Source organism: Rhipicephalus microplus, chromosome 1 (genome assembly GCF_043290135.1).
Source record: "Rhipicephalus microplus isolate Deutch F79 chromosome 1, USDA_Rmic, whole genome shotgun sequence".
Taxonomy (NCBI): domain Eukaryota; kingdom Metazoa; phylum Arthropoda; class Arachnida; order Ixodida; family Ixodidae; genus Rhipicephalus; species Rhipicephalus microplus.
The window spans coordinates 97952249-97966496 of NC_134700.1; the positions used below are offsets into that span (position 1 = coordinate 97952249).

Sequence of the window (14248 nt, forward strand, 5' to 3'; positions counted from 1 at the left end):
AGTAGATTACGTGTTCTAGCAGCTTGCAGGCAATGCATGTTACGAAATAGGACGATAGTTTGAGGGGTCTGAAGAATTCCTCATTTGGGCACGGGGGTGACTTTACTTATCTTACAGTCTTTAGGAATCAAACCAGTGTCAAGGGATTGGTTAAAAATAAATTGTAGGATAAGACTGGATATTATTTTTGTGCTTTTCAGAATTTTAGCGGGTATATTGTCTGGGCCAGGGGAACTCGAGAATTTAAGGTTGTCGATTTGATTTGCTATTCCTTCGCTTGTAACAAAAGTGCGTGGCATCTGCGGGAAGTCTCTGGGCGGCAAGGACGGAACATCTGTGGAGGGTTCCTGCGTGAATATAGATGAAAAATGGGAACTCATGATTTCGGCGGAGTCAGTGGCGGAAACGGCCGAACCATCGGGATTATTAAATGGCAAGTTTTGAGCAGCGCTGTTTTTAGGAGACAAGTACTTCCAAAATTTTTGTGGGTTGTCGCGCAGAATGCCGAGGAGATGATGACCGAAGAATTGCCTTTCTGCATTTTTTAACAGTGAAGTGTATTCGCGCAAGCATGTGCGATACTTTTCCCATTTAACTGGGGATTTCGATAACTTGGCTTCTCTGAAGAGGCGTTTTTTCTTTTTTGACAGCCTCCTCAAGGAATTAGAGTACTATGGTCTTTCGGCATCCCCGCGAATACAGATTATAGGTACATGTCTGTCAATTAAGGACAGCAATTTGTTTTTAAATAACACCCAGTTTTGTTCGACTGTTCGCGAAGCAGCACAATGAAAAAACGTTTCATAGAAATCTGCCTGTTCTTCATTAATTTTGGAAAAATTGGCTTTGTTATAATCGCGGATGTACTTATTGAGAGGTTGTCGGGTAGGAATAGGAATGGAAAGGCCAATTAATAAAATTTTATGGTCACTGATACCATCTACGCATTAAACTGAGTTTACAAGATCGGGAATTGAGACCAAAAATAAATCGAGTATGTTGGTACCACGAGTGGGCATAGTAACCATTTGGGCAAAATTAAACATAAGGCACAAATCTAGAAAGTTTCTTGAAAGGGGTGAGTGAGCAGCTAGGGTGAACCCAATCAATGTCTGGGAAATTAAAGTCGCCACACAGCAAGAAGTTCGAACGGGGAAAGCGAGAAGTTAGGTCTAAGACAACAGAGTAGAGTTCTTGTGTAAAATTATCGTCAGAGTCGGGGGCTCGATAACATGCGATTAGTACTGTTTTACTGGTTGGGAAAGTTAGATTTACGCACAGGATTTCATGACGGCATTCTGCATCAATTCTGGAGGAAGGCAAACTAGGCTTTACAAGCGCCGCAACCCCGCCTCCCCGGTGCCCCAGCCTATCTTGCCTGTGAATACAGTATGAAGATTTTGCGGAAAGTAGTTCGTTATTCTGAATGTCCGGGTTAAGCCAAGATTCAGTAAATATCGCGAGATCAGTACTGTTATCTTCCAGTAGAGCTTCAACGGTTTCTTTTTTGGGCAGGTAACTCCGGACGTTAGTAAGCATTACAGTTGTGTTATGGAAAGCTGAAATGGCTGTGAAGGGCTTGCTTGGAACGTTAGCATGAGAGAGAGAGAGAGAATAAACTTTATTGGGTTCCAGCATGCGGGATTCCCTCCGGCCGCGCAGGGCGTGGGGTTCACCCTATCTCACGTTAGCATGAGAGAGAGCGGACTTCTGGGCACGTGGAAATTGCTATGTGGTTAGTTCAACAACGGAATCGGTCATTGCATCGTAGGTGTATTGTTTCTTATCATTTCTTATCTCAATTGATCCAGGGATCAATTGAGAATTGATCCAGGGATCCTTGCGCTGCTCGGCTGGCATGTCGGTGATGCTCAGTCATGACGAATCGTAGATGGCAGTTGGTAAGCAGGCAAGGTCAGGAGGCAGCGGAGAACGGGACAGGGCATCGGCATCTGAATGTCTGCGACCTGAGCGGTAAGCAGCATAAATTTCGTATTCCTGAAGGCGAAAAGCCCAACGAGCGAGGTGGCCAGTAGGGTCTTTCATGGACGCTAGCCAGCATAAGGCATGGTGATCTGTGATAACATCAAACTGGCGTCCGTAAGGGTAAGTGCGAAATTTTCCTATAGCCCAAATGATAGCCAAGCGCTCTTTTTCCGTGAAGGAATAGTTGGACTCTGCTTTCGCTAGGGTACGGCTGGCATAGGCGACAACGTACTCGTCGCAGCCATCCTTGCGTTGAGCAAGAATAGCACCGAGGCGGACACTGCTAGCATTCGTAAGAACTTCAGTAGGTGCATTGGAATCGAAGTGGCGAAAAACTGGCGGAGACGTGAGTAGCCGGCGCAGCGTCCTGAATGGGTAATCGCAATAAAAATTCCAGCCCGAGAGGTCCACGCTACTGGAAAGAAGCTGAGTCAGGGGGGCGATTATAGAAGCAAAATTGCGGATGAAACGCCAAAAATACGAGCACAAGCCTACGATGCTATGGAGCTCCTTTAGGGTAGCAGACTTGGGGCACTCGGCAACGGCACACAGCTTGGCAGGGTCTGGCGATATTCCTTCTTTTGAGATGACGTGGCCAAAAATTCTGAGTTTGCGGGCCCCAAAATGACATTTTTTGAAGTTCAGTTGCAACCGGGCTGCCTAAGGCGTTGGAGAACTTGTTCCTGACGGGAAAGACGAGTTTTGAAATTTGCAGAGAATACAACTATGTCATCTAAATAGCAAAATGTGTCATTTAAGTCTTCTGAGGACACTGTCCATCATCCTTTCAGAAGTCGCAGGCGCATTGCAAAGACCGAAGGGCGTTACATTAAATTCATATAAGCCGTCAGGGGTCCCAAACGCGGTTTTTGGACGGTCTGGTTTGGCCATTGGCACTTGCCAATATCCAGAGCGCAAATCCAGTGACGAGAAAACACACATCTTGGAGGCAATCCAAGGCGCCATCAATGTGTGGCAGGGGATAAACATCCTTGCGTGTGATCTTGTTTAGTCGCCGACAATCCACGCAAGACCTAATGGAGCCATCCTTTTTTCGCACGAGGACTACTGGCAAAGCCCAAGGACTGTGTGAGTGTTGAGTGATGACGTCACACTCAGCCAGCGAGACGGGGTAGGGGCGCTGACGAAACGGATTATGATGACCAGTGTCGATATGGTGAGCAAAAACTGAAGTGCGTCCCAAGGGAGGTTGTCCATGGTCGAAGGAGGCACGGAAACGGTCGAGTAGTTGAATGAGCTGATTGCGCTGGTCTTGCGTAAGCCCAGAGTCCACGCTGCGCAATAGAACGTCTTCGTCAGGTAGTGAGGGTGCGATGGCAGCCGTGACAGCATCCACGGACATCGGCGTCGTATCCAAAGGGACATCGAAAGGAAAGATGGCATCATAAGCGTCAAGACGCCCAATACATTCGCCATGCAATAAGGTAGCGGGACAAGGGAACGGATTGCACACGTACACGGCACTTGAGCCATCGGCAAGTGTTATGACGGCAAACGGGAAGACAAGGTTCCGGCGACGAGCGCATTCTTGTGACGGCATAAATAGGGCAGTTGAATCGGAAACGGAGTTGCACAAAAGAGATACCGCGGCGACCGAAAAATCAGAAATGACGACGTCAGCGGTGACGATAATCTTTTTGGGTGAGCGAGGGAGATTTATGAATGTCGTGCTGAACGGAAACAAAACGAGTTGTGCACGAGCGCAGTAGACAACCGCATGATTAGCGGAAAGAAAGTTCCATCCCAAAATGATTTCATGAGACGCATGCGGAAGGACAACAAATTCAACGATGTAAAGCACTCTTTGAATCACAACACGTGCAGTGCATGTGGGAGAGGGCTGGACGTGCTGAGAACTCACTGTGATAAGGAAATGTCAACGAGTGGAGTCGTCACTTTGTTCAGTTTGCGGCATAACGGTTCACTGATTACACAAATAGTGGCGCCTGTGTCGACAAGAGCAGTTGTGGCAAAACCGTCCACAAACACTGCAATCTCTTTAGAGGGCGCAAGATGACGCCTTGGAAAGTTCTTGCCTCAGGAACTGCGACTGCTAGTTTTCTTCCTGGGCGTTTTTGGAACGGCGATGCATGGGAGAAGGAGACCGAAGACGGGGTGAAGGAGTCGACGTGGGCTGAAGTCTGCTCGACGTGAGCGGGGGTCAGGTGCATCAAGTGTAACATGTGATTTTGATTGCTGATGAATGTTGCTGGAATGCTGAGCATCATTAAAATAGAATCTACGGCGACGACAGTAGCCCTCGACATGCCCTGGAGTACCGCAGTTGTAGCAGACGGGCCGGTTATCCGGAGTTTGCCAAGAGCTTACAGGTGCTCGAGGTGGTGGGTGAGAAGGGTCGATTTACCGGATAAATTGAAACTGGCGACCTGTAGTAGTTGGTGGCTGGGCTGTACGAAGAGAGTGGCGATTGGGAAGGAGGTTGGCGGACAGCTTCTACATAAGTCAGCGGTGCAGTACCTGATATTGGGGACGTGGGCCAAGAGAAAGCCTCGGCAACTTGCGTCTGAATAGCACAGTGAAGTGAGTGGTGCAGTGCTGTTGGGGTCTTGTTGATGGTGGCCACAAGAGAGAGCTGTCGAGCAACTTCCTCCCGGATGTACTGTTGAATTTGAGGAATAAATACGATGTAGTCAGGGCCACTGCTTTTGCACTCTAAAGCCGAAATATCTGCTGTTTGCGTATTAGCGCGATGTTTAAAAATTCGCTGTTTGGGCAGCTCATCGAAACTTTGACAGAGCTGAATCACGGCCGTGACGGCCTATGGGTCTTTGGCCACAAGCATATGAAAAGCGTCGTCATCAATGCCTTTCAATCCGTCATCCTCGCCTACAGAGGCCGATCACATCCTCAATGTAGCTCGTGAAGCTCTCATCATTTCGCTGAAATCGTCCCTGCAGGCCAAGTTCAGTGCAAAGCTTGCGCATAGCTAACGACCGAAAAACGAGGTCACAGTCTCTTTGAAAACCAACCAGGTGGGAATGTTGGCTTGGTGGTTGGTGAACCATAAGTTAGCCAAATCTGTCAGGTAGAAGATGACGTGAGTCAGTTTCGCAAGGTCATCCCACTTCTTAATCGCGCTGGCGCGCTCATACTCTGCCAGCCATTCCTCGACATCGTGATCTTCCGTGTCGTTGTAGACTGGTGGGTCACGCAGACAAAGTACACCAGCGAACATGACAGGCGGCGGCATGGAAGAGGCTTATGGGGGATCGACATGCTCAGTCACCGCGGAATCAGATGGTAGCTTACGGCTGCGGAGCTCCAGGACGTTACGCAGCACGTTTCGACCAAATGCAATGAGCGAGTACACGTATAAACACTTGTTATTATTGAAGAAGTGTTAGCCGCAACAAGCTGGTTCAGGCAGGAACCCGGCAAGCACGAGCCACACGGACGTCAACGTCCTCTTTCACGCTGGCACAGAGCTGGCTCCACTATGCTCCCCAACAACTAATCTAAGCAGGTAAGATTTCAATATTAGCTATCACTCTTGCGCTAACAATGTTCTGATCACCGATGAATTCTTTTTCAACTAAACCAGAAACAAAAATTAAACAGCGGTACATTTTACAGTGTGCTTTGGCAATAAAAAACATGCTTGAAAAAAGCACAAAAAAACCCACGACACAAAAGATTGAAGGAGACAGGTTTCGTCTTATTTTTGTAATGTGTGTGTATTCTTTCTAGGCTGATGATTAAAACCGCAGTCACTAATAGTGTGTCATCCTGTCGTCTACATTCTAGTGTGTTGCAGTTTTGTTCGTGCTTTTTTCCAACACCAATTTACGACTTGCCAAACTGTCCCTGCTAAGGCAATAAAAAAAAAACTCAGAGCCTTTTCTGCCTTCGCCTAAGGCACCTCCCAGACAAAAGCCTTCTTTTTCTTGTCAGTCGATGTATTCCCTCATCTAGTAACGAGCCCATCTTCAACACAATATTCAAGCACTAACCAATATGTTTAAACCCATTCAGCATCTATAATTTAGTGTCAGCAGTCTAACTGCTGTTGTGATGCATCTGTGCCGTGTTGCTACTATTCACATGGTCTCAATCCATCTGCTATTGCTAATTTCGGTTAGATGTGCTTTTCGTTTGCATTAGGATTTGTAGGGTCCGTATGGTGTAGTTTTGTTTAAAGCTGTCAGATGCATTGTCTGTCTTGATTTCTCTGTGTAGTGCTTGTGCCTTTGAAAAATGTGTGAAGAGAATTTCAGTGCTCCACCATGAATCAACCCTTGGCTAATAGTATAAATAAATAAAGTAAAGCAATCAATTAATAATGTTCATCTGCTGCTATCGTCTAGTGTTGCTAATATCCATGTTGCATTTGACACCATTGCACATCTGTAAACAACCGATTATATAAAAGACCTGCGACTGTTCAACACATGCCTATCCGTACAACATTTGTACATATTTTTTAGCATCATTTCGTAACTTTTAGTTCTATAAAAATCAGAAGTGGCAGCTCAAATGTCAGGATATACATAGCATGAGTTACGGATAGACAGGCCGACGAACAGATGGACAGACGGACGGACAGGTGCACCGATGGACGGAGGGAGAAACTAGCGAGTGAGATCCCGCGAGTCAAGCACCAAGCAGCTAGGGTCAGGTCACTCCAGGAGTTTCCAGGACTTCTCTGGCGCGCCAGCTGTGCACCATGTGACGTCACGGTTCTTTGAGCATGCGCAGCAAAGCTCTCGATGAGTTGCTCAACCTCAGCTAGCGTAGCTTACGGTATCAAAAATACAACATAGTCACCTTCACTCCACATGCTTCGCATAACACTGATTCCCAATGTACGTAGGATCTCCCAAAATTTTGTTGTTGTTGTCGTAGTCTTCTAGCAGGAAGTTATTTTGCAGAGGCTTGACGACGAGTGAGTACCCCTAGCAGACACCTGTTTCAAGAATTAGGGTCACTTCCAGAGCTCGCTGTAACAGCAAAGGTGATTAAGCTAACCCTGAATTTGTGCGTGCAGCCTGTCAAGAAATATTTCTTTATCATCACAAATGGGTGCATGCAACAGATATTTGGTAAATCCATGGAGTTTCATAAACAGTAGAACCTCGCTAATTCGAACTCGGTTATTTCAAAATCCTGCTTCATTAGAAGGATTTCCGCGGTCCCATATTTTGCAATGAAAGTTTGAGCGGATAATTTGAAGCGGCGGTCGTCACCAGTCCGGTTAATTCGAAAACTTTGGGAGCAGTGTGCCAATTCCCGATCTTAATTTCGCCGTGAAACCGCAGGAACGACAGTCCTCAAGAGCCTCTAGGAAATCTACTGTAGTGATATTAATGAGTGGCAGCTGAAGTACGCCAAACTGTATACTTCCAGCTCAAAAAATAAAATTGTAAAAAAAAAAGACGGTCATGTGATCAACTGAAATGTACACCTACAGAAAGCAAGATATGTTCAATGCAATACAACAGGGATGCACAAACAGCCTGTCGCATGCTTCTTGCCACGTTAGCACGTCATGATTTACACATTCTTTCTGGGTATATACAAAAATATAATATATAATAATAATCTTTATTAACATATATTGTTATATAATAATATTTGCTACATAAGCATCAAATACATAACACTTGTATACAGATGAGGGTACTAGAGTCATCATCATCATCAGCCTGACTACGTCCACTGCAGGACAAAGGCCTCTCCCATGTTCCGCCAGTTAACCCGGTCCTGTGCTTGCTGCTGCTAATTTATACCCGCAAACTTCTTAATCTCATCTGCCCACCTAACTTTCCGTCTCCCCTTAACCCGCTTGCCTTCTCTGGGAATCCAGTCAGTTACCCGACATATGCATGTGGGAGGTAGTGGCCAGATACTGCACCAGGGTGGCCAATTCTTCTCTGGTGAGGGCGTGCTTTCCCAGCGGTGGTTAATGGTGAGGCCGCACCCCAGGCCTCGTAATGCAGTTCCTTCACCACGCGGATTTTTTTTTTTATCCGGTTGGGAATTGCGCGGCACCGGGATTTGAACCACGGACCTTTTGCATGCGAGGCGGATGCTCTAACCACTACGCCATCGCTGAGTGAGTAATCATACTAGAGTGTGATTACTTAAAACGAGACCCACAGTTAAAAACTACAATGGAGGTGAATTTAAAACAATTGGCAGAAGATGAGCAGGTGGTAATAATGATCTTATACAAGGCAAAACAAGCAGCCACATGCCAGAACATTTGAAATAAAAAATGAAATGAAATTCCATGTCAGTGCAGGATATTGCACGAAGTTAATGTCTTTTAATAAGTGCATCTTCCTAAAACTTGTTCAAATTGACAACGAACCTAGGTCGATGCACTGTCACGCTCTTCCAACTCGACTTCACAACAAAACAAGACGTGTTGCGAGCAGGCCATTTGGACAGATGCACCTGACATCGTAGCAGACGATACATTAAGTGCTTGCAACTCAACACAGTACTGTTATTTTCATAAATGAATATTGTGTTTTTAGGAGAGAAGAACTATGTTTGTTTTCAAGTGTTGTAAAAAAAGTAGATAACCTTCAAATCTGAAACACAATGGCAGAGGAATGCACACACTAGTGGTTGTATTGAAGTCTTACTTACAAAAAAATAAAACAAGTAGTATTTGGAAATAACTTCATCGAAATTAGTTTTACACTCAGCAAACAAGCATTGAGAATTTCCAGAACGTAATCCATCCAAAGCAGATTTGAGGCATGTACTGCCCATCATTCCCATGGTAGAACAAGAGTCCCTGAAGGTGCCCGCATAGACACTAGTGCAAGATTTGCTTCTAGGTATGATAATCATATGGTGGCTTTGGGACGTTACACCCCACATATCAATCAACCAATGTAGGTATGATAGTATTGGTATCTTTGACTGGCCACCTCTACCCCCTGGCTCAGAGGAGAATGGATCCGGCATTACTCTCACTCTGAGGTGAAGTACAAGCGCTCAAGCCGAACTCGTAGCTGGAGGAAAACTGGAACAGGATGAGCCACGTGCCTACTGCGAAAATCCATTTTTTAATAAAAGCCTAGCCCAAGACGAGCCGAAGCTTCCTATGCTTGCTCCCAAACAAAATGGCCAACATGTGGACGAAACAAGCCGTCAAGAGGAAAATGCTCAGCTAGTGTCACAGAACGAGCGCTAAAAATGGGCGCGCCGCCAAATTCTTGCGGTAACGCGCGGAAGAGACGCCGGGAGGTTCAAAAAAAAAAAAAGAAAACAAACATCCAAGGCTCCCCGGGCGCGCGCTCTCCCCTTGGAAGCGTGGCTTCGCCGACGAACCTCCTCACCCCACATCGGCGGCCGAGATAGCCTGCGAAAGTTCTAGAACGAAAGGGGCGTGGTCATACCGAGTCGAGTCATCAGCCGCGGAGGGCATTCCAACCGTCTCGCCCTCTTCCCAGCCTTCGCTGCGTATCGCGCCGACGAAATGACGAGAACCTTCTGGAATGTCGCGCGCAAGGTATTTAACCGAGCAGCCAAGATGAGAGATCAGGAGGAGACGGAAGATAGCGCCAGAGCGCGTAGGGTAATTCCGCCGTGTAGTCGGCGAAGGTTTTGTCGGTAGCGACAAAGCAGGAGAAGAAGAGGATTTCCACCTGAGGGGTGAAGACTCGAGCTATAGGCAAGAGCGTGTGTTTACCGCTATCGAGCGAAGACGCGTGGCAACAGCTGCGTGTGTGAAGCCGATGTGTTTTCGGCGAAGAAGTTTGAAGCCTGAAGAGTGGCCAATTGAAGACGCGAGGTTTCCTGGAAAGAAACTTCGGGGCAGCGGAACGGCAACAACGCTGGACTTTGAGTGAGTGATTCTCGGATGAGTATCATTCAGACTTTAGTTCCAAGGACTTTGGACTGAATAGGTTTTCTATCTCTTTAGTCTTTAAGTGTCTTGGTTGTTCAATGCATGCGACTGCATTGTAGTGTGTACTGTTGTCTGTGTCCGTTGTTCGAGTGTGGCTAATTGTACTGTGTAGTACGTTGCTTGATCGGTGACATATTGTACTCAGCTATTGTGGAGTGAGCATATTTGTGTGTTGTTTTCTGATCTGCCATTATTGAGAATATAATTTTGTTGGTTTATCAACTTTCGGCTCTGACTTGTTCTTTGGGCCACAGCCGGCGTCCGCTGGCGCGCCAAAAAGGACCACTTCCAAATTGTCCACGCTTTCGTGGTGCGGTTCGGGGGGCCGATACTTCGGCCCTTGAAATTAGCCCGGCGATTGCCTCCCGAATTAACGGGACCTGTGTGTGACAGCTGGGCGAATCACTGGTCGCAGGCACGGCTTATGTCATCATCGTCATCGCAGCTTTCGCTGTTGGTTTTCGGGTAGGTTGACAAAAAAAGATGGCATCAACTCAGCGCTTAACAGAGTCTATGTGACACGCTAACAAAATTACGTAGATAGCAGACAAGACAATCACTTGATATGACGTCGCTACAACCACTACGCTGCTTGTGATTACCTGACCCTAAGTGCTCACACGGCTCCGTTGAAAGGGCTCGGAGCAGCTCAGAGCGCTCGACGAGAGAGATTAAAAAAAACTAGCCGAACGTGAGGCCCACACTCCCTTTTAAGCAGTGAAACACAATGCCACTCCCGAGAGTGCTCTAGAGCGCTCCGAAACGACCAGTCAAAGATGGTATATGAAACTATACGTGTACAGCCCACTAGTCACCGCCAGTCTATTGAAAATGAAGCTAACGGTTATGAAGCGACGGAAGCAAGCCAAAGACCCTGAGTATGTACAGTGCGTGAATAAGCAATGGTGGCTGCGAGAACACGCCAAGCCATGGAAGCCCTCCACCAACGTCGACATAGCTCAATGAAAGGTTCGAACACTTGGTTTCAGTGTGAGCTTCTTTCTAGAGTTTGAACATCCGTGTCATGTTTATAACTTCCTGTGAATTAACTCGAACAATTCTGCCCTAAGAATCAACCTAGAAACAACCAAATTTGTCCTCAGAATCGCCCAGCTTTGCTTTTTCAAGCCTTACGTGGCTCAGTGCTAGCTACGCCAGTGTTTTTTTCAGTGGGGTTCAACCTTACTTTATGCATGTCTGTGCGCGTGTCTGCATGCGTGTGTGCAAAAGTAACATATCAAAGAGGGCTTTTCGCTTGGCTACGCCAGTGGGCTGTGCAAATCTCCGAGAGGAGCACCGAAGAATGAATAAACCTGCTGGCAAGAAGCGCGCGATGTTGGTGATGAAGGCTTACCTGAACGGGTACCGCTGTGCATAGCTGTAGGCGGCTGTGGCCGTCATGCCCATCAGCTCCATGAGGACCGAGGTGACGCTGATGCCTTCACTGCTTTGCGTCTGCACGATCTTGACGATCTGTGGCACTTTCACTGCGCACATGGGAAGAGAAGAATCACAGCCGGTAAGTGCATCACCCGAGGATGCATCAAATTTTAGTTCGTAGACAATTTCAGTGTTCACACATGAACACCGCTATCTCAAGCTTCTAATGCAACAATTTTTCAAGTTCCTATGTTACGACGACCAATTGACAACCTTGTGAAATGCTGAATGCACGTGTACAGCCAATTACACACTAAACAAGTCAACTGCAGCACATTTTATTTGTTCGGTTCAGACAAAGAATGGCGACGTTAACAGCCCACGAAGGCAGTACTCAAAAATGCATGTAACAGTATTAGAAAAAAAAAACTATGTCTCAATGCCTTTAATACCCTATTGCATTGCATATCAGCACGTAGCCTACAATCTTCCAAGAACTTTACATATGTTGCAGTAATGGGCAAAACACGGAAAGGACACTTTGCACTCTATAACTCTTGTGTGTATTCTAGCTTCAGACTCGTATATTCGTTGTTTGACACAATAACTATAGTATACTTAGCCAGTGCGGTACAGACCTCCTTGCAGACAACTATTACTTTGCTTCTGCACTAGCTCACATACATTCGCTTCGACTGCCATGCCCTCATCAAGCTCTGTTCATCACTTGATGAAGAAGAATGATCGACGTGTGAGATTGTGCTCGCATGTACCCGATGCATTTACCATATAAAAGACACATCGATAGTCGTCGAGAAAAAAATGAGATATCAGAATCACTCAAAGGGGGCTTCCCTAGGCAGAGACATTAAATGCGGAGAAGCCAAGTCGATACATCTTAATGCATGAATGCATTTTAGAAAAAAATATAGCACAGAAACAATACACCGTCGAACCCACATATGATACTGGCTTTAACTATATATCGGTTTTAACAACTGGAGGCTGCTGCACTACCCACTTTTGGTTTGAGCATGTAATAACATGCTTACAGCAATGCCCATGTGCCGCATTATTTGTATAAACAATGACTTCGCTCTATTGGGTGTCTGTGCTGAAAGGTAATAGAAGGCGAAATTCTTGAAAACAAGAAAATGCGGAATTCAACCTGCTGAACCTGCACTCACAACCCAGTCATACCCTAGCGTCCCTTCAGATTTGCTGTATGTTGCACCTCATAGCGATATAGCACGGCGAGAAAACTGACTTTCAAAATCCGCTACAATGGTAAGCAGCGGTGGACATGCAACTTGTGTAAAAAGTTGAGACTTGGATAAGCTTCAGCGTCAAGCTTTGAATGATGTCATACATTGACTCTATGGGGGTTTGTGGCGCTCATGTGAAAACGTTTATATTTTCAAGCACATCTGATAAATCGCAGCTTTGTCATCCTTATCATTGGCATGTCCCATCTGCCAAAGCCTACTCACAGTAGCCTGCTGTCTTCCTATATTGCTTTTTTTGTTGTTCAGCCCATTTATAGCAATCATTGGTTATAACAATAAAAGCTTTGTGCCACTTGGGTATGCTTATAAGCAGATTCAACTGTATGACTATAATGACTGATTCCATTGACTAATTCTATATGACTATAAAATGACTGATTCCATATGACTATAAAGTCAAGTCTACACAAAGTTTTCATTGGAACTTTCGCGAAACACCGGTCTTGTTCAGAAGCAGTTTTATAGCACAAAAAACAAGACAATGCCAGGCCATTGCCGGGCTAGACTGCATGTACACGCTCACTTGTTACGGCCTTCGTATGGGGTGTAATACATGCCTCTCGCCGCTGCTCTGAAGGGGGCGCTGTGACCCTGACCCTCCTCTGCCGCTCCATGCGGTGCACGCAATGCCGGCACGTGAGTTCGGGCACACTTATTCACTCACCGCGCATTGAAAAATAGGTTGCCTATTCATTAAAGACGCACAAAGGGTTTACTTTTACTTCTTATATGTGCAATGTGCATCAAGCTTACGTATATCAAAAAATGTATACATGCAAGAGCCGGAAGTACAACCCTCTGCCGTCAAACGTGTAAACATTTAAACATTCCGAGGTCTGGAAATGAACATTTATTGCTCATAAGCAGTGGCAATAGTTGAACGCTTTCAAGTAAAAACTTTGCCGGACTACACAAATGTTTTGTTCACAACCTAAAATGCTTCCTAGTCGGCTTGTGTGCATAGGTGGAAGGCTAGTCATTTGCGTCAGCCAGTTGATTTGTGTGATTGACAACAAGAATTCTTAGTAATTTTTCAGCTATGAGATCTGCAGAACCACTTGGAATCAAGTAGGAAGAATTGTCTTCAAAGAGAGTAGGCACAGAGTCAGGAAGAAGTTTTCTGATGCAGTGCACAGGCACATAGTCTTCATCACAGAAGTGTTTGCTGCATACGACGCAGCTTGTCGTTGATTATGAACTTGTCTCTCGCAATATTTTTTTGCCATTTATCACAAACTTCAGCACTACTTGGAAATTGGTGAAAAGAAACACCAGGTGTTTTCCCCGAACAAGACTTGCAATACGGGACACATCAATACACCATCACACAGCTATCATATATCCATGCACATACTGCGCATACTGAAGGTTGCACGACTGACTATTCTCTCGAGCCGAGAAATCCCTGCAGACTAAACACGAAGAAAGCATCGAACAAAATGCAGTCGCGGTGGGCAAATAAAACAGAATAAAACAAGCCACTCTAGAAAGAAAGGGAAACTGACAGCAACCTACTTGCAGCACTCAGCCACGAGAGACTCCATACAGATTGCAAGTTGGAAAAGCTGGAATGTTGTCAGTTTCTCTTTCTAAACATGTTCTTCCCCAAACTCAAATGATAGCGTGAAACTGATTTGCACTAGACAGTTTCAGTTCTAAGGCAAGCAGCTTGCGAGCATAACCAGCTGCG

At 45.9% G+C, this 14248-nt stretch overlaps 1 protein-coding gene across 1 annotated transcript in view; it reads right to left on the reverse strand.

The window, feature by feature from the left end:
* LOC119178460 (mannose-P-dolichol utilization defect 1 protein-like) overlaps window positions 1-14248 on the reverse strand; it is a 79811-nt gene that overhangs the window by 57202 nt on the left and 8361 nt on the right. The window contains exon 3 of the mRNA XM_037429667.2: window positions 11247-11379. Within this exon, the coding sequence (XP_037285564.2) occupies window positions 11247-11379 (133 nt within the window). The remainder of the gene's footprint in view (window positions 1-11246; window positions 11380-14248) is intronic.